Source organism: Hemibagrus wyckioides, linkage group LG19 (genome assembly GCF_019097595.1).
Source record: "Hemibagrus wyckioides isolate EC202008001 linkage group LG19, SWU_Hwy_1.0, whole genome shotgun sequence".
Lineage (NCBI taxonomy): Eukaryota > Metazoa > Chordata > Actinopteri > Siluriformes > Bagridae > Hemibagrus > Hemibagrus wyckioides.
In genome coordinates this window covers 10,878,952-10,897,772 of record NC_080728.1, presented here as the reverse complement: position 1 = coordinate 10,897,772, position 18,821 = coordinate 10,878,952, and the positions used below count along the sequence as shown (strand labels likewise).

General features: G+C 40.7%; 1 protein-coding gene across 6 annotated transcripts in view; it reads right to left on the bottom strand.

The window, feature by feature from the left end:
• Positions 1 to 18,821, bottom strand: part of dgki (diacylglycerol kinase, iota) — a 62,860-nt gene that overhangs the window by 27,513 nt on the left and 16,526 nt on the right. For 5 of the 6 annotated variants that reach the window (XM_058417456.1, XM_058417458.1, XM_058417460.1 and 2 more), the window contains exon 2: positions 1,962 to 2,070. In XM_058417456.1, the coding sequence (XP_058273439.1) occupies positions 1,962 to 2,070 (109 nt within the window). Of the gene's footprint in view, positions 1 to 1,961; positions 2,071 to 7,921; positions 7,946 to 18,821 lie in introns of those variants that run through there. The other variant, XM_058417459.1, reaches the window with a different exon arrangement.

The window sequence follows — 18,821 nt, the reverse complement described above, 5'->3', positions numbered from 1 at the left end:
CAACCCAAAATACACAACATGATTAGCTGATTTTCTGCGGTTGAGACGTTTCACTTTCTTCTCACTGCGACTGACTCATGCTAGAGCTGATGGTCTGTGGTTAGTGTGCAATGGTGATCAAATTGCCTTGTGAAAGTAGGCAGCTCTTGTGGCCCTTTAGTGTCTAAACATACCAACTTTCCAGCAAACACTAGAGGTCGGGGTTGTGAAACTAGGTAACACTACTCTAACCATATGAATAACTGTGGCAATAACACCATTTTGTACCCTCCAAAGCCCGTGATTTTAAACTCATGACATAGTTAACTCAGGATGTAGCTACTGCTTTAGGTTATTTAAGAGTATAAAAGCTTAAAGGCTGTTTTGTTTCCATTAGCATCACCTTCTCTTCAGACATGACTACAACGCTATTTCCTCAGACTTACTGAATGATCATTTTAATAACAATTTACATTTGGCGCTTTAACTGCGGTCATTTAAATAGCTTGAGTAGCTCATGCTGTTGTCATGGCAATGAAATGAAGCTGCCCTCTGAACATCATGTTAGTGGCTCAAGACCAGCAACATTGCTGGAACGAGACCAATTTTGCATCCGAAAGCTGGCATTTTTCCAGTAAAATAAAAATGGTGGAGGCTTTCCAGATTAGGCTATTCTGAAAATAGCATCAGCACCTTGTTGGTGGAAAAGTGCTAGATTTATCAGATAGAAAACGGCCTCTTTTCACATTCTCGTTGCGTTTCTCATGTTCTCTGACGTCTGAGCAGCAGAAACTCACATGGGCTGATCTGAGTGTTACAGCCTGAATATGCATATGACTACTATGATCTCTCACATGCAGGAACATAACATAATGTACACTGTACACATAAACAGTACAAAGACTCACAGTAAATAAACAAAATGCATAATCTTTAACTCAAGAGATGATGCACTGCTCAGTGAGATCAACAGTTAGAGGATTTATACTCCATTAAGTATGACAAGCACATACCCACACACACATGACAGCGAAACCCACAGCACTGAATTAACACCTACAGCACTATATTATCCCTAATGTTAATTCAATCCTGGAGATTTTGCCATGTTCACACCAACAAAAGCAAACACACTTGAAAGTCTGATGCTGGCTCTGGTCATATTATAAGATGAGAAAGGCTAGCAGCGAGGAGTGGCCCACTGACTCCACCCACTCGCCTGTGGTCTCTAAGAGACATGACCGAGAACAGAATGCTAAATATGCAAATCATGCAAACAAACAGAGGGATCCTCCCTGCTCACTTATACGACGGAAAATAAATCTTCTGCATGTAAAACGTTCCAGTTAACACGTACATGCACCGCACATACCTGGACACCTACACATTCTTGAAACTAATCTAATCAGCCAATCATGTGGCAGGAACACAGCGCATAATAATCATACAGATACAGGTCAAGAGTTTGGGTTAATATTCCAACCAAATATCAGAAAAAATCTCAATGACTCTCAATCTCAATCTCAGTGACTGTGACATGGTTTCAGGCTGGATCACATATTTCTTGAGTCACTCAAGTTTACACAGAAAAGCATAAGAAAACAGGAAAAGTGAGTAGAAACACTTCATTTAGAGGTCAGATGCTTTCAGCAGACAGGAATGCTATGGTTATACAAACAGACACATTTTATATCTCAGATCTGTGTCAAAATATGCATATATATGAAGCGTTACACATTTAAAACTTGTTGGCCCACTATGTTGGTGTATAGAGACTCCAGAAGGTAGGATTTTCTAATAAAACAGATGATAAGTGTAGCTACCAGGTAGGTGAAAAAAAATTCATAGAAAGTTATTTCACATTATATGTTTTATAATTAAGTGCATTTTACAAGAAGCTAAAACCCAATGTTGTGCATTTCAGGCTTGGAGTTATATCTGTGTAGGATGAGGAGGCATGAAATACAGAGGGTATGACTCACACTCCAGTCGATGGTGGCACGCAGCTCCTTGGCTGGTCCGTTGGTCACAGCAGGGAGAGGCTTCTGGACTGAGGCCAGGTGCTGCAGGCCTGAGCGAGATATGGCTTTCCTGCATCACACACAAAAGAAAGAACACACACCTTCAGCTAGGCACACTCTGAGGCCATCATACGTGCTTCATACATCCTACAAACTGTTGTCAAGGTATCGAACTGTTTGTGGAGCTTTTATCTCTAAATGTGGGATTAGCTGTAGGAGGAAAGAGCCATGATTAAACATAAGAGGTGGAGAAAATCCTGATTTGAGATCAGGTTACATCGAATGCATGAAGTATCACAGATAAATGGATAAATAACAAAAAGACACACACACACACACACACTCCCACACACACAGACATGATCTTCTAGCATCTTTAGCTGCTGCCAAAATCAGAAAGATCCACACCAATCTGTTGGCCAGTCTGTTTGGACAGCAAACTCTCATCGTTCAGTGCATGTAAGAGAGACTCTGCCTCATATGGTATTGAACAGCAGACATCAGTAGAGCTGTTTCTGTTCTGGGCCACCGTGTGTGTGTGTGTGTGTGTGTGTGTGTCGCACAGTGTATATGTGAGTCAGCATCATGTGGTTAGTGTTCTCTGCTGGTCTTTATGTTATGGCTGCCACCCTACAGCAGCATCACATAAACTTTTCCCTTTTTAAAATGCTACAAATTCTGCCATGTTTCCATCTCCCATCTCCCTCTCACTAGCTAGTTGGGTGTGTGTTATCATGGTGTGAGAAATGTCACAGGCCAGTCTTATGTTCACAAACACACTGTTTTGTATTGATCAAAAGCATATGCATCCAAGACATGAAATTTGTCGGTGGATCTTAATGGAAAAGGTCACATCAGATCCGATACTGATCCAGTGTTTAAGGTCAACACCAGCCCCAGCCCAATCTCATCATCACAGACTGAATCATTAAACATAATCCAGAATGTCCTAAACACCTGAGTGCTGATATTCTGTTCATCTCCCAAAAACATGTAAGTGCACAAAAAACATTTGACTTCTATACACACGTACACACGTAAACAGAAAGTGCACGTGTTCGGATGTGGATGTCCAGGTTCAACACGGAAGTTTGCTCATTTCAGTGCTCATCTGAAACAGCCATCAGCTGCTCTTTGAAAACAGTTACGTATGACTGAAGCGCATATGAAACAATCAGAGGAAGGATAGAGAGAAAAGACAAAAAACACACACGGCACACACACAGGGTGGTGGGCTAGACACCCGACACCCTGCTGAAATGTCCAACTGCTCGTCTAAAATTATCCCGCTCGAAGAGAACAGAGGAGAGTCCAGTTACAGGACTGTACAAACACACACACACACACCTTCAGCCTCAAAGTTAAAAATAGCAGCACAGGGGTTGACAGACATGCTGGAAAAATGCCAATGTGACGACAGCTAATCATTGTGCGCACACACACACACACATGCACACACACACACACACACACACACACAAAAAGCGCTTTGTCAGTGGTTGATATGGTCAAGACATTCGATTATATAGATTACATTTGAATTAGAAAATCTGAAAAAAAAGCTGCATTTTAGCATCAGAAAAAAAGCATCAGCATTTTAAGCTGATTTTCAGACTCTTATCTCTTAAAAAGTGTTTCTGTGTGTCGAGTCGAGATAGAATGCGGTTAATCAGATGACCTTGGAGTTTATTAATTAAACACACCATGTATTTAAACAGTGGCCATTTCTTTACATTGGGCAGTTAGGTCATTCTTTTTAAACCAACTCCTTCAATGATAGTCTACATTCTCCGAAATAAGACAAAGCATTCCTGTATTTAGAAGACAAGCAAAATGTCCCAGTCCATACTGAGAAACACTGACCATACTGAGAGGCAAGAGTTATAATAGACTAGATTAAATCAGTAAACATGATTTAAGTTGAGTAAACCTAAACAAAGCAATAATCAAGAAAGATAAGGAGTTCTCTTATGAGACAGCAGTCATACAGGACATCCCCTGCAGGAAGCCGGCAGCCTTCCACCAGGTCACAGCCTTCCCAGTCGAATACCCAGAAATGACCACTCACTAAGACCACTTTGTGCTGATAAACTGACAATAAGCAAAAAGACCACTGAAAAAATTAGCTTAACAAAAAAAAAGATGAAGAAAAAATAGTCTGCTATAGTTAATGTTCAATATGTCACACACACACACAGACACACACACACAAGCGACACAGAGGATGAGGATGTTGTTGTGGAGGCTTTCCACTGCAAACCTGTATAATATCCTAAGCTTTAATATGTTTATACTTACCCTCATCCCCACACCTCCACATGCCCTGTGCTTATGAGTGTGTTGCTTTCCTGAAAAAGTCTGGATTACACTAAACTGATTACAGGCAGCACCAGCTATGTTGATGTGGGTTGTGTGAACATGTGCACATGTGGGAGGACTCATTTCCACTCCTGCCTGTCTGAATGAGTGTCTGGCAAGCAGCAGAGACAGATGCAAATGCAGGTAAGAATATATTAAGAATTTAGGTACACGATCCAAAACAAAAATCCAATATGGAGGTCAGAAGCCAGACACAGGTCAGGACATCACCAGACTAACTAAGACGACAAAAACAAGAATCGAAGTGAAAATGACTGCACTGGATTAAATACTAGGTCACTAGGTGTGTGCATGGACTGTGTGCAAAATGGGAGTTGGATTTGGCCTTGTTGTTGTGTAGCTAGGCATTCTGGGATTGGAGATTTGGCATCTTAGTCTTTGAGACAACACAGCCACTATTCTTGTGTCAGAGGCATCAACTAGAACAGACAGACCATTTTAAAATGGAGACAGCTGAAGGTGCCTCCTTCAGATGGGTGAAAGTCTGGTTAACGATTTCATTTCATGTGAGCTTTCTAGCGTTCTTCTGATTAATGAGAAGAGTCACTACAGTGCTGAAGCCTTGGATAAATCTTAGTTCCTTCACAGTGAATGGAATGGGTTAGTCTTTCACAGCAAGTCAGATTATGACCACCTGCGTAATATTGTGTTGGTCAACCTTTTACTGCCAAAACAGCCCTGATCCGTCATGCACTGTGTATTCTGACACATCTCTATCAGAACCAGCATTAACGTCTTCAGCAATTTGAGCAACAGTAGCTCGTCTTTTGGATCGGATCACACGGGCCCGCCTTCACTCCCCACGTGCATCAATGAGCCTTGGCCGCCCATGACCCTGTCGCCGGTTCACCACTGTTCCTTCCTTGGACCACTTTTGATAGATACTGACCACTGCAGACCGGGAACACCCCACAAGAGCTGCAGTTTTGGAGAAGCTCTGATCCAGTCATCTAGCCATCACAATTTGGTCCTTGTCAAACTCGCTCAAATCCTTACACTTGCCCATTTTTTCTGTTTCTAACACATCAACTTTGAGGACAAAATGTTCACTTGCTGCCTAATATATCCCACCCACTAACAGGTGCCATGATGAGGAGATAATCAGTGTTATTCACCTCACCTGTCAGGGGTCATAATGTTATGGCTGATTGGTTAAAACAAAGTTCAGCAACAGCAAAAAAAACAGCAGTTCATATCAATTTTACAATTTGAAGCCCATCATTTGTGGTTCACATGTATTACTGAATGTAAATGTATAGAACATTTCTACTGTAAAAGCTCCCAATAAATTCTTTCAGATCCAGCTTGATAAATGTGGTACAATACTCCTAAATTGGCTGCCTAATAGTGGCCAATAATAATGATTCCAATATGAGCACAGTAATTGGGATCGCTGTTCCATCTTACACACTTGTTAAGAAAGCTTTGTGAAAAGGTTTTAGTGTAGGTCACAATGCACAGCTCATTAGAACGAGCTATTCTATAGTTCAGCCCAATCAAGCAACCAAGTGCAAGACAGGAGGTCAAAAGAAAAGCAAGTACATAAGAGAGATGTCACATGGCTGCTAAGAGAGAAAAAGAGAAAGAGAGAGAGAGAGAGAGAGAGGGAGAGAGAGAGAGAGAGAGAGAGAGAGAGGGAGAGAGAGAGAGAGAGAGAGAGAGAGGGTGGATGAAAAGGAGGGAGAGCAATCAGGAAGAGCTCTTTTAACAAAATTAGCTCCAGTAATATCATGCCTGACGCTGGTCTCACTTCTCAGATGGATATTACAATCAGAATGTGCCTGTATACAACATTTCTCCAGAGCAAACCTGCCTCACAGACTTGGGCGCAAAAAGACGCAGATGAGAGAGATAGAAAGAGAGAGAGAGGAAAAAGGAAGAAAGTGAAGCTATGAGTTCAATTTAGCAGCTATTGTGTTTTATCCCTCTCCACTTCCCATCATACCTTGCAGTAATGCTACCCCTTCTGAGTTACCATAGCAACAGTCCGACACAGCAGGCCCAGCGGTGTATTTAAGGCCAGCTTGCTGTGAGCATGGTAATCTCTGTCCTCGCGCGCATTGTCTCAGGCAATTAGGGAGCGTTGCTCTGTGTGGGCTGTGAACTCGTCCGGTTCTTTTATGTCAATCGTCTGCCCACGTTCTGCAATATGATCTGATCCCTCTCTTCCTCCCTCTGCAGTCTGCACACTCAGTGGGAACTGGTCTTGTTGGTCCTGCTCTTTTATTTATCTATTGTTCATTATGGTTTTGATTGCTACTTTTGTGCTACCTATCTATCTATCTATCTATCTATCTATCTATCTATCTATCTATCTATCTATCTATCTATCTATCTATCTATCTATCTGTCTTTCTGTCTGTCTATCTATCTATCTATCTATCTATCTATCTATCTATCTATCTATCTATCTGTCTGTCTGTCTGTCTGTCTGTCTGTCTGTCTATCTATCTATCTATCTATCTATCTATCTATCTATCTATCTATCTATCTATCTGTCTGTCTTTCTGTCTGTCTGTCTATCTATCTATCTATCTATCTATCTATCTATCTATCTATCTATCTATCTGTCTTTCTGTCTGTCTGTCTATCTATCTGTCCGTCCGTCCGTCCGTCCGTCCTTCCATCCATCCATCCATCCATCCATCCATCCATCCATCCATCCATCCATCTATCTATCTATCTGTTATAACCATCTGTCCATCTGTATGTATGCTGCAATTTATCTGTCTATACTTCTAATCATCTGTTTCATCCATCTATCTGTTTGTATCTACTGTATTCGTTACATTCATCCATCCATTTGTTATTGTTTATCACTCAATCAATCCATTATCCATTTATCACTCAAGTTAATTATCTGTCTGTTCCGCTGTTATATCTAGGTCTGTGACTAACTGCTACTAAGTGGCACAACAACAAAAAAACGTTCACCCTGCATTTGGAAGACCCCCTTATCCAGAGCGACTTATAGAAGTGCTTCTGAAGTATCTAAATTAATACATTAATTCAATGTTAAATGGATTATTACCATATATCCATTAACTAGCTTGCTAATTATTTCCAGAAACAAAGTGAACCAAAAGCAGTGGATTGAAATGTCTCTGTATCCTTTGGGGTTTTTTTCATGGTTTTTGTTTTACAGATAAGCATGTATACATACACACTGTAATACAGTTAATCTGTTTTATAGTACACTCTGTACAGAGTAAAGCAGCATCTGTGTAATTAGCTACTTTTTTTTAAGGGCTTTTAGTGTAGCTAGCTACTTTCTGAAAAAGCTAGCCTGGCTGTACCTTAGCTATTTTAAATTATAAAGGCATTGACAAGATACAACCGTGAAATAAGTTCACACACTGAGTGTACTGTATGATCTATTTCCTATCTATCTACATAAAGTCAATGAACTACAGCTGCCTCGCTGTGGAACACTGAGTAGGATCAAGGATCAGTTTCAGATACTGACTCCTGAACTACAATCATTAAAGCAGACAGTTGACACTTAGCTACCAGAAACAGTGTGTAGTACAGCAGTGACTCACCACCACAGAACGTGCCTTTTGCTCCTTGGTGCTGTGGGTCTTCCCCTCTCTGCGCTTTGCTGACTCGTTCCAGAGATGAATGCAACAGCCATGACCGACACTGAGCAAAGCCCTGAGTGTAGGAGAACCCTCATCAAGCACGGTTACACAATCTAACATCTCTCTTCCAGTATACCTGCGCACGCACTCCCTATTCCAGTGTGTAGGCGAGACCTGATGCCGGATACCTGAGAGTGGTGGAGGCTGATGGTGGGTGTCACCGGAGCTCTGGGAGAATCTCTCACCACCATCAGCGCTACGTCACTCACTGAAAGGCAACCTGCAGGATCAATTCCAGCATAGTGCTGAGGCTATTTTGAGACTCATTATGCAACCCAGTTAACTTTCTTCAAGACAGTCCGACCTGGTAGAACGATACACTTCCTAAATTAGCCGTACGGTACTGCATATCATTTAAGCCTAAACCTGAGCCTTGTACTGTAGATTCATGCATCTAATGCACCTAGCTGTTATGCTGAGGTGTAGTCGGCTATTTGTACGATGGCTATATTTTCCACCAAGCAACAGTAGGAGAGCAGTGATGCAAAAGTCTGAAGTGAATGCTAATAATGAATAATAAGCCCTTCCACAGAGACCTCCTGTTGTCCAGACCCTACAAACAGACCTCTTGTTTTTTATAGTCTCAGAAGACCAGAGCTTTTGTGTATTTTGTGGGTTAAAGTTCACCTAGATAAAGTTGTTGTGGAAAAAAAGCAACTGCTGAGAGTAATAAATGTCAAACGCTCCTCAGGTTTGGTCTGGTTTTAACTGATAAAGCAAAAAAAGCAATGAGTAATACATCATAAATGCTGTGGCAAAGCTCTGCTAAAAGTAATAGAAGTGCCACCTTTGGTTTATTTTGACTGCTAGGGCAAACCCTACTTGATACAGGAACATACTTGAGTGTCAGGCCCTGAAACACAACAGCACTTTTTGAAGAATAAGTGCTTTCCAAAATCTATTACCAAAAATAGTCCAAGACAGATGACGTCTTTGGCTGAGATGATAATCGCCCTCAAAGCAATAATAATGAGCTAACCTGCAGCTTTCTTGATGAATTTTTACACATGAGCGAGGGAATAACATTTATTTGTCTACCAGGTTCAGCTCAGCAACAGGGTATGTATGAAAAGGGAATTTTTAACACTGGAAGAGAAGTGAGCAGAGCCAGACTGACACTTGCAAGACACCGAAACATTTCACACTGCCAGCAGACTATGAAATGAGTGTGACCGATAAGGCCAGAGGGAATTTTTCCCAGTCTATAGCTCACTACACCTCATTTGTAGTGATGTCACCCTGGCAACACACACACACACACACAATCCAAGCCAATACAACCATATCTCCATCATCACTGGCTTCGTGAAGTTACTATTCCACTTTTCCAAGGCCATGAGCTTTCTTTTTCTGCCTTCTAAAGTAGGCCAGTGTGTTCACAGTGACAGGGTTTGCTTTAAGCAGAACAGGAAATCAGGATCAGCTCATACTGCACATGCTACACCCCAGTTTCACAGTAACGCCCTTTAGTCCTTATAGCTTTCTCAGCTCGTTTGTCATTTGTACACTCTCTTCACACAGATAAAGTATATATATGATTTCTGGAACTTGCTGTGCGTATGTGACGCCTCTGTCGTGACCTAACATTGGACACTGGCAACAAGGGAGGAGGAGGAAAGCATGAGCTACAGGCGATCCTTTAATAAACAACACTGCCATGACAGTAGCACACACTCTCACATAAACCTTCATCTGCTTTAGCACCACAGGCAGATTTGTGACTAGTGCTAATTCAATCCGGGCTCTTTTATCAAACGCTATCTGCCTGAAGATATACACACACCGAGACAGTCTATGAAGCAGCACACCAAGCATCTGTGTTACACTGTTAAGCCTACCAAATGTTGTGGTTTTATGTGTGCACTGTGTGCTTTGACTGGAATATCAGGAAGCTTTCAGCTCTTCTGTCTATGGTTTAGATTGGTTGTGGAATATACACCGACCAGACATAACATTATGACCACCTGCTAAATATTGTGTTGGTCCCCCTTTTGCTGCCAAAACAACCCTGACCCGTCATGCACTGTGTATTCTGACACATCTTTATCAGAACCAGCATTAACTTCTTCAGCAATTTGAGCAACAGTAGCTCGTCTGCTGGATCGGACCACATGGGCCAGCCTTCACTCCCCACGTGCATCAATGAGCCTTGGCCGCCCATGACCCTGCCACCGTTTCACCACTGTTACTTCCTTGGACCACTTTTGATAGATCCTGACCACTGCAGACCGGGAACACCCCACAAGAGCTGCAGTCTTGGAGATGCTCTGATCCAGTCTTCTAGCCATCACAATTTGGCCCTTGTCAAACTCGCTCACATCCCATTTTTCCTGCTTCTAACACATCAACTTTGAGGACAAAATGTTCACTTGCTGCCTAATATATCCCACCCACTAACAGGTGCCATGATGAGGAGATAACCAGTGTTATTCACTTCACCTCTCAGTGGTCATGATGTTATGCCTGATCGGTGTAATAATACACAGTAGCACATCACAGCCTTCAGAAGAACTAGTGCTACACTAAAGTGCTCATTTTACTTCAACGCTGCTTTTTTCTGAAACAGAAGGTCCTTCGCCAAACAAAAGGGACAAGGAATTACAAGGCGATATGTGGAAAAGCGCACACTGTAGTGCTGTCAATTTTAATTAAATGGACTTAGACGGGAATAGTGCGGTTTTTTCGCTACAGCTTTATCTAATAATGCAGAGGAATGTACAGAGTCGCGTCATTTTAATAACTCAAGGCTTCTGAACTTTTCTCAGAGCTTTATTAAACCTGAAAGACTGTTTAAAAACACGTCTCCAATTTTTGCCCAATTATGATGTAAATCTGAATGGCCAGCGTCATATGTAAAATGCCTTAAGCTGTATTAAATCTGTATAAACAGCTCCACTAACCTCAGAGAGAAAATCAAACAACTTGATGACTATTTTAATGACTAGCAAAGAAAAAGGAGTCATTTTATTCTATCTCAATCTATCAGTTTATAAATGCAGAATTTAATATGGAATAAGGAATAGTGTGAAATAATGTAAAACGTATAGTGTAAAAGGTATGTGTATAGTGTCTAGTGTATAATTCTTCCACCTCGGTATGGGAAACGCAGTGTAGTCCCCATTTTCCTCTGAACCCGAAAGTCAGAGTGTTTTCTTCTGAACCCGAAAGTCAGAGATGGGGAAAATCATCACCTGATTAACACAAACCTGACAGAGGCGTAGTGAGCTAGCTAAATATGGAGAAAGGCAAAGAGATGAACAAAATCCTGTCATGTTGTTCAGTGTATAAAGATGGAATCATGCTTGTGCTCACTCTGTGGAAGATCAGCACTGAAGTGCACTGACAAAAGTGGCAAAATACAATTATCTGCCACATAACTGTGATCTACAAAATCCACCTTCTTCATAACAAATAAACTACAGTCAAAGTGCAGGAAGATAAACTAGTAAAAACACTAAAAGCCTATCCATGTCTGCTGCTAACAAGCTACAATTATAGAGCAAGAACTGCTCCCAGGGGTAGCCTGCAAACAGAATTTACCTAACAGTTGTTCTACCTAGATATAAGTCCTCAAAAATCATTAATCATTCATGCAGGAAATTAATTTGAACGTTTTTCCCTGATATAGCATTGTACTTGTCCATAATACAGGTACAAAATCATTTAAAACACTAATCATAAACACTATCACTAATTTAGTGATACTTTTAAGCTGACAGATTCACTACAACACCCTCTTTCTGTGAGAAATGTGCTTATGGAGAGGTTGTGAGACATGCTGTCAAAGCTCTCCCATTCACATGTCTCTATTGGCAGTGAAGTCACAGTGAAGTCTGGGCAGTTTTGAATTCTTTACTTCTGGCTAGTGATTTCTACAAACTGCCCCACTCTAAAGCTCCCAAAATCCTATTTAATTAGAAGTGTAAGTGAGCCTTATATCAGTAAGTGATGATGAAAATACCGTAAAGTAAATGACCGAGCCTGTGCCCCTGAAGCGTTCGGCTTAAAAAGTGGTTAAAAAATGGAAAAAGTTCAGATGCTAGGAAAGAAAAAGTTGCAGGAACACTGATGAAGTGAAGTGCATTATTGAAAGCACTCCCACACGAGCTGTCTGGAAGAGATGCGGTGCTGACATCAGCATTGTAGCAGCTGTCTCAGAGATCTCGCAGTCACCTTTCTAAAAGCATGTTGGCATTTACCTCAGCGCTATCTCACCAGCCAGCAGCGCCAATCTATAAAATTTACTGCGTCAATGCAAGACTAAGAAAATAAGAGTGCAGCGTAAGCCGGCGCTCACCGTGATGAACCTGAGTCATTGTGTGGAGGAAGTGATGGGCATACATTTGAGCGTGGGTACACTGTGCTACAGTGCCGTTTCATACGGTTACATACAGACTTTTAGCTGGAGCTGTTAGTCAAAGTGACTTACATTAACCACCCGCTGGCTGCCCTGAAGCAGGACGAGGATAAGTGCCTTGCTTAAAAGCTGTGATCAAACCCATACTTTGACATGATGTTCAAATGCAGTAGTCAGTACTCAGTAATCAGGACTGGACACTGCAATTAGGTCCACAAAATGCAACAGCTGAAAAGGTTAGTTATGCCTTTCATTTCCTAAGACACTGAAAACACGGTCAGAAACAACAGATTAAACCTAAAACCTAGAATTCTTCCGTATGAGAACCTTTTCTTATACATGTTTGTCTTTCAGAGAGAGTTCCAAGTGGAACAATATATATTATGATATCCTTGCAATGAACCCTTGAGGAAACCTTTTCCTAGATCTTTGTAATACAATTTTTCTTTTAATTTACATGAAATATTGCTACCTCCTGCATAGTAGTACAGCAGGTAGGCTTGCCACCTCACATCTTCAGGGTTCCTGATTCAATCCTGAGCTCAGGATGCTGTGTGTGTGGAGTTTCACAAGTTGTTCCTGTGTCCATGTGGGTTTTTTCTGTGTTCCTAGTTTTCCTCCCACCTCCTAAAATCATGCCAGTAGGTGGATGTGAATTTGTGAAATTGTGTGCCCTGCGATGGACTGGCGTTCCGTCCAGGGTGTATTCCCACCTCACACACAATGTTCCTAGGATAAATCCATCAAGACCCTGAGCAGGATACAGTGATTAAAGCCAGATAGAGTGAGTGAGGTTATTCTGGTGTGAAACAAAGGTAATGCATTCTCCTGTAACTTTTTGTGTGTTTTTTTATTCTGGGCCCTGTATCTTTATTTATACAAAATACTGCGATGGTTATAGCACAAAAAAAGGATCAGATGCAATTAGTTTATTCTTAAAAATATACTCTAAAGCCTGAAAACTTAGCCTGCCAGTTAGACTTTGGAAAACTAAAGCTACATGATAAAAAATAAGTGACTAAAAAAACTTTTTTTATTTGAGTACCACATTCTGACCTCCCGGTGCTTTTCTGTGGGGGTGCTGGTAAGTGACCTGATCCAAACAAAGCACATCATTGCAGACAAAAGAGTCTACTCCTACTTATACGATATACATGTAAAATGTTATTTATCCTATACTATGCAGAAATATTGTGAGCCAGTGAAAAAGAACGGCAAGACTTAGTGAGCGAGAACAAAAGAGTCCTTAAGTAGTCCACAGGCAGTAATCACTAGGCTAGAGAGGCTGAACGCTGGTAATTGTTCCCAAATTGTGAAGCCTGACATAGACAGGATGTTAATCCCCAGCATTTAATATGTATTTTTTTTTAAAAATCAGAGTTTTCTGTGTTGGATAGTTTTCTGATGCTTTACATTATAAAGGTGATATGATAGTAGTTAATTGTGATTTTTAGAAAACCCACTGTTGTTAAATATGTCCAATTTCTGAAATTCACTTAATAAGACTTTCTGTGACAAGAAAAATTCCACACAACTTAAAATCATGCTTTTTTTTCAATTGACCACATTTTTGGCACTGTGGGCTAAATGTGAACCTGCAAAAAAACTGACTGTAATGCACTACTAGCCAACAATCCACATTATGCATTTCATGCTTAACTGTTTTAAAGCAAACTAACACCCAAACAGTGTCTATGAAACACAACCAGCGGGACAGCTGTCACTTAAATCCCTGTTACAAGTGAATAAACTGCATTTTTTCCTAATTAATTAAAGTTGTCTTTATTTGTTACATATACATCACTGCACAGTGAAATTCTTTCTTCGCATATCCCATCCTTGGGGGTTGGGGTCAGAGTGCAGGGTCAGCGCCCCTGGAGCAGAGTGGGTTAAGGGGCCTTGCTCAAGGGCCCAGCGGTGGCAGCTTGGCAGTGCTGGGGCTTGAAACCTGATCTTCCTGTCAACGACCCAGATCCTTAACCACTTGAGCCACCACCCCCACCCAATTACCCACAAATACTCACACTCTAAAAAAAAACATTTTAATGAGACAGCATCATTATATACAGTTTCACAGAGTAGGGACAGTCTGAGTGTAGGATATTAATGAACTTATATAGAGACAAGAATGTAAAAGAAGTGCAACAGGACAGAGACATGGGCTTAGTGTGGATAGGGTGATTATTATTATAGGGTGAAAATAATTACGCTTCAATACGACTCACCTTAATCAAACAAGAGAACACTAGAAATGCTATTATGGACCAGAAATGATGTCTGTGACGACTCTAAACAAGCTCTAGATACAAAGAAGTGAGTGCTTCTCTGGAGCAGGTCCTGAAAAAAACACAACCTTGCTATACCAGTGTTAAAGTCATACTCTTGAAAGAATTCATCATGTCCAGACCTCAACCTGTGTGTGTGTGTGTGTGTGTGTGTGTGTGTATGTTGGGGTAGTGTTTGTACAAGTCAGGGTTATGCTTAGTGAATGTACAAGGGATTTCTGCCTGTACCGGATGGAGACATATTTCTCTCTCTTTTGCCCCTGGATGGTGTCACTGCAATCTGATATCCACCCACTCACAATGGCAGGAAAAACACACACACACACACAGTCAGAACCTGCACACACACACATATATATCAGCAAACTTGTCACCAGGTCATACAGAAAGGATGGGGGAAATTTGTGTTTTTGACCTTGTGGTGAAACGTCTACTTTCTACATTTCCACTTTTATGAACTAGCTTTGTTGCATCTGATGTTTTTCTTACACAGACAGTGTGAGGGGACCAGACACAGCAACTGCACAAGAAACACATTAGTACACACCAAATCTGCTCCACATGCTCTAAAAACCCATGTCGTCCTATCAGAATGGATGTCTTTCCTAACACTTCCACTCTCTGAGCTCCAGATAGCATCTGTACTAAAGTGACGAGCAGCTTCATAAGCAAATAAAAATGGTAATTACATTTTCACTGCATGCCATTATTCCTGCTTAATGAAGTTCAGTGAATGCAGGCCTCTCCTAACACAGAGATGGAGCGTGATAATCACAAAACCCAGGGAAACAGAGAGCAGGCGGCTTTCAGCCTCTCTGCTGGGCTTCACACATCATATTTAAGCTTTTGGTTGCATACAGAGTTGCCAGGTGCATTCAATAATGTTTCAAAATTTTATATATTCACTGCTCCACAGAAGCTGTGTCATTTATTCATCTTCAGTGAATGCCTTATTCTGGTCAGGATTATGATGGATACAGATACCAGGAACGCTTGGCCCAAGGTGGGAGAACACAATCTATCTCAGGGCAACTTACACACACATACACACACCTTACAGATTAACATATACATACAGATAGATAATTTAATAATAATAATAATAATAATGACAATAATAATGCATCTTGCCCATACATAATATTTTACAGGGACTCCTGCATGGTCATTAATATACAATAAAAATGGAAACGTGAAATAAAAACATAATCATGTCAATTTTGTTGGTGCGATAAATTTTATACACAAGCTGTGGATGGTACAGTACCCCCTAGCGGTAGTCTAGTTATCTAACGGTATTGTTTTTGCTCAGTTAGCTAGAGGGGTACAGGTGGTGTTATTATGCCAAATTCCCTAGATGGATCTGAAATAAAAGTCAAAATTTTATGCAATAGGAATCCAGATATAGAGAGTCAGCATATAGGATGTTGTTTGTGTGTGTGTGTGTGTGTGCGAATGCTCCCTTCCTGATGGTCTGGTGTGTGCAGACAGGAAGCTTGGGCTTTTCCCCCAACCTCCCAAAACACCACACACAGATATTTATAGCCAGACTACACAGTGCCACACATTCATTCTCCACTCACCTAGCTCTCCCCTCCTCCTTTCCTCAATCCTTCCCCTTCTCCTTCATCCCCAAATGAATGACACAATAGCAGTGTTTGCATGTCCTATCTTTCTCTCCTTTAAATCTGGCTACGAATTAAAAACTCACTATTAACTAATGAGTTTAAAAAAATGAGTATAAATTGTTTTTTCCATTTTTACTGGCTTTGTTTCACCTTCACTGTTATGTTGCAGTGGACTGTGTTTAAAGCTCACCCCATGCATTTGTGTGAATTTCTTTCCCACTGTGTTTAATAAGAGCCTGAGGTTCAATAGTCAGATTTGACCAACAGAAACTTGTCATTAATCTTACCTTTAATTAGCTGCCACTGTTTAATTACAAAGATTAAATTTTAACTCATTGGTCCAATTATTATTCTTCAACCCTTAAACAGTCGCATTAATAGTACTTTGCAACGTAAAAAAAAACATATTTCTTTCTGTACTTTTGTGGTTACCTGATAACTGCATTTATAGGATATTCCTTCAACAAATCTCAGGACTATACACAATAAAAAAAAAAATCATTCTTGACCCTTTTGGCATCCCATTTTCCGTACATGACCATTGGATCCACATTTCAGTTCGTTGTTCACATTCTCTGGCCATTAGGGTCACCTGCTTCCAATTTCTAGTTTGAGGATATTTATACTCCTTTGTTTACAGCGTTCTTTGCTAGGTCTCGATTTTACAAGAATTATAGCCTGAGCCACTTTACTTTCAGCATATGGGTTTTTTTCCCCAACTCATTCCCTCGGTCTCCTTTTTTTAATAGACTATAACAGGACGTCCATATTTTTACTGTGTTTCCAAACAGCTTTACAGACATCACCCCAAGGTTAAGGAGAAATAACATATGTGGATCCATATCTCAGCAGGGGAGGCGTTCCCTCATGAGATATATTTCTATCAATTAATCTAGTTAAATTTCTATTAATCTTTTTAATCAATTAAAAATAAAATTTTATGTTTATGCCAGAAATCAAACTGGCTCATCATCAAATCACTGTCTTTTAGCAGGTTAGTGATAATAATAAATCAAGCAACAATATCAGCTAGAAGCTACACAGAACAATAAACAGGCCATGAATAAACAACTGAATTAAGTTTCCTGAGATAAAACTATTTGGACTTAACTGCACCCTAACCAGGTTTTGATCATTAATAAGGTATACACTATACCGGGTAGAATTGGTGTATTATGCAAATTAGCTCAACCTCTAAGTTGGTGGAGATTAATGGTCCAAACTGCAAATTAGTTTGGAATTAGTCACGAATCAGACAGAAAATAATTTTGTCTCTGTGCCTCAGGGTAATCGAGATATACAGTAGCCTAAAAAAATCTATAGCGCAACCATTAGGACAAATGGCCCTAACTCACTTGCCTGAACAGCAGAAGTGAGGAAGCAATACTTACTGACCAAATTTCATTCTACACCCTACAGTCTAATCAACTTTGTTTCAAGAGAAGAAACTAGAGCAAAAACAATGAGGTTCTTGCACCTTTAGTGCACAGAGCCATCAAAGACTCCTAAAACTTTATCACCGTGCTAGAATCATTTTAGTGCAGTATCCTCATAATATCCTAAAGTAGTAAAGGGTGAAGCTATTGTTATAGCATGTTCTTTAAAAAAAGGCTGCAACTTGCCTTTTATATACTTAAGAGTGAAATCTGAACCTGATCCATTACGATTTCAGATTTTAAAATACGAACATACAGGTCTGAAATATAGAGAGCTATCATTTCCTGTCTCTAGTTAGTTCCTATCTAACAATATTCAACCTCATCTTCAACACAGACATGGCAGAGATACACACACACACACACACACACACACAAAGCCATGAGTAAGAGTTTGATGTTAAGTGTTGTGTGGAGGTTAATAATTAAAAAGTTGACAGGATGTGAGACGTCTCTTTATCTCTGTCTCCCTTAGGAACGTCTCACATCCGTAGCCTTTCACCCTCTGCTGTATTTTTCGACAGCTGACTCTCGAGTCTTTCACTCGCTCTGTCCTAATTATCTTGGGTCAAGCACAGTTGTTTCTTCATTTCTCAGCAGACTGCATGCTGTGGCTTACAGGTGTTCTGTCCTTCAGTGAGAGAGAGAGGACTCCAGCTACACCGTGCCCCACTGTCCCACATTCCTCAGCGCTAATGGGCAGGGGCTGTGGGGGTTTCTGTCCCTGCAACCACCAATCACATGCTTGTAAATGCTGCTCTAATTCTGTTCTGTCCATATTATAATTGTCAGTGCTTGGCTGCTTCTCCTGATTGCGGACTTACAAACAAAATTAAATCACTTCCTCAACAAAAGTATTCTTTGTAGGCAGCATGAATATTAGGTGTAAATGATATGATGATGCTGAATGCAATTTGACACACTGTAATTTAGACTTATACAGGGTGAAATAATTGGGTGCAATGTGACACCGTATTTTTCAGTATTGTTTAAAGTGGCTTCCTGACTGACAAGCACATATGTCACGCCTCCTTCTCTGGGACTACCAGGCACAGAGGCCACACCTCCTTTATTAGGATTGACAATCCACACCTC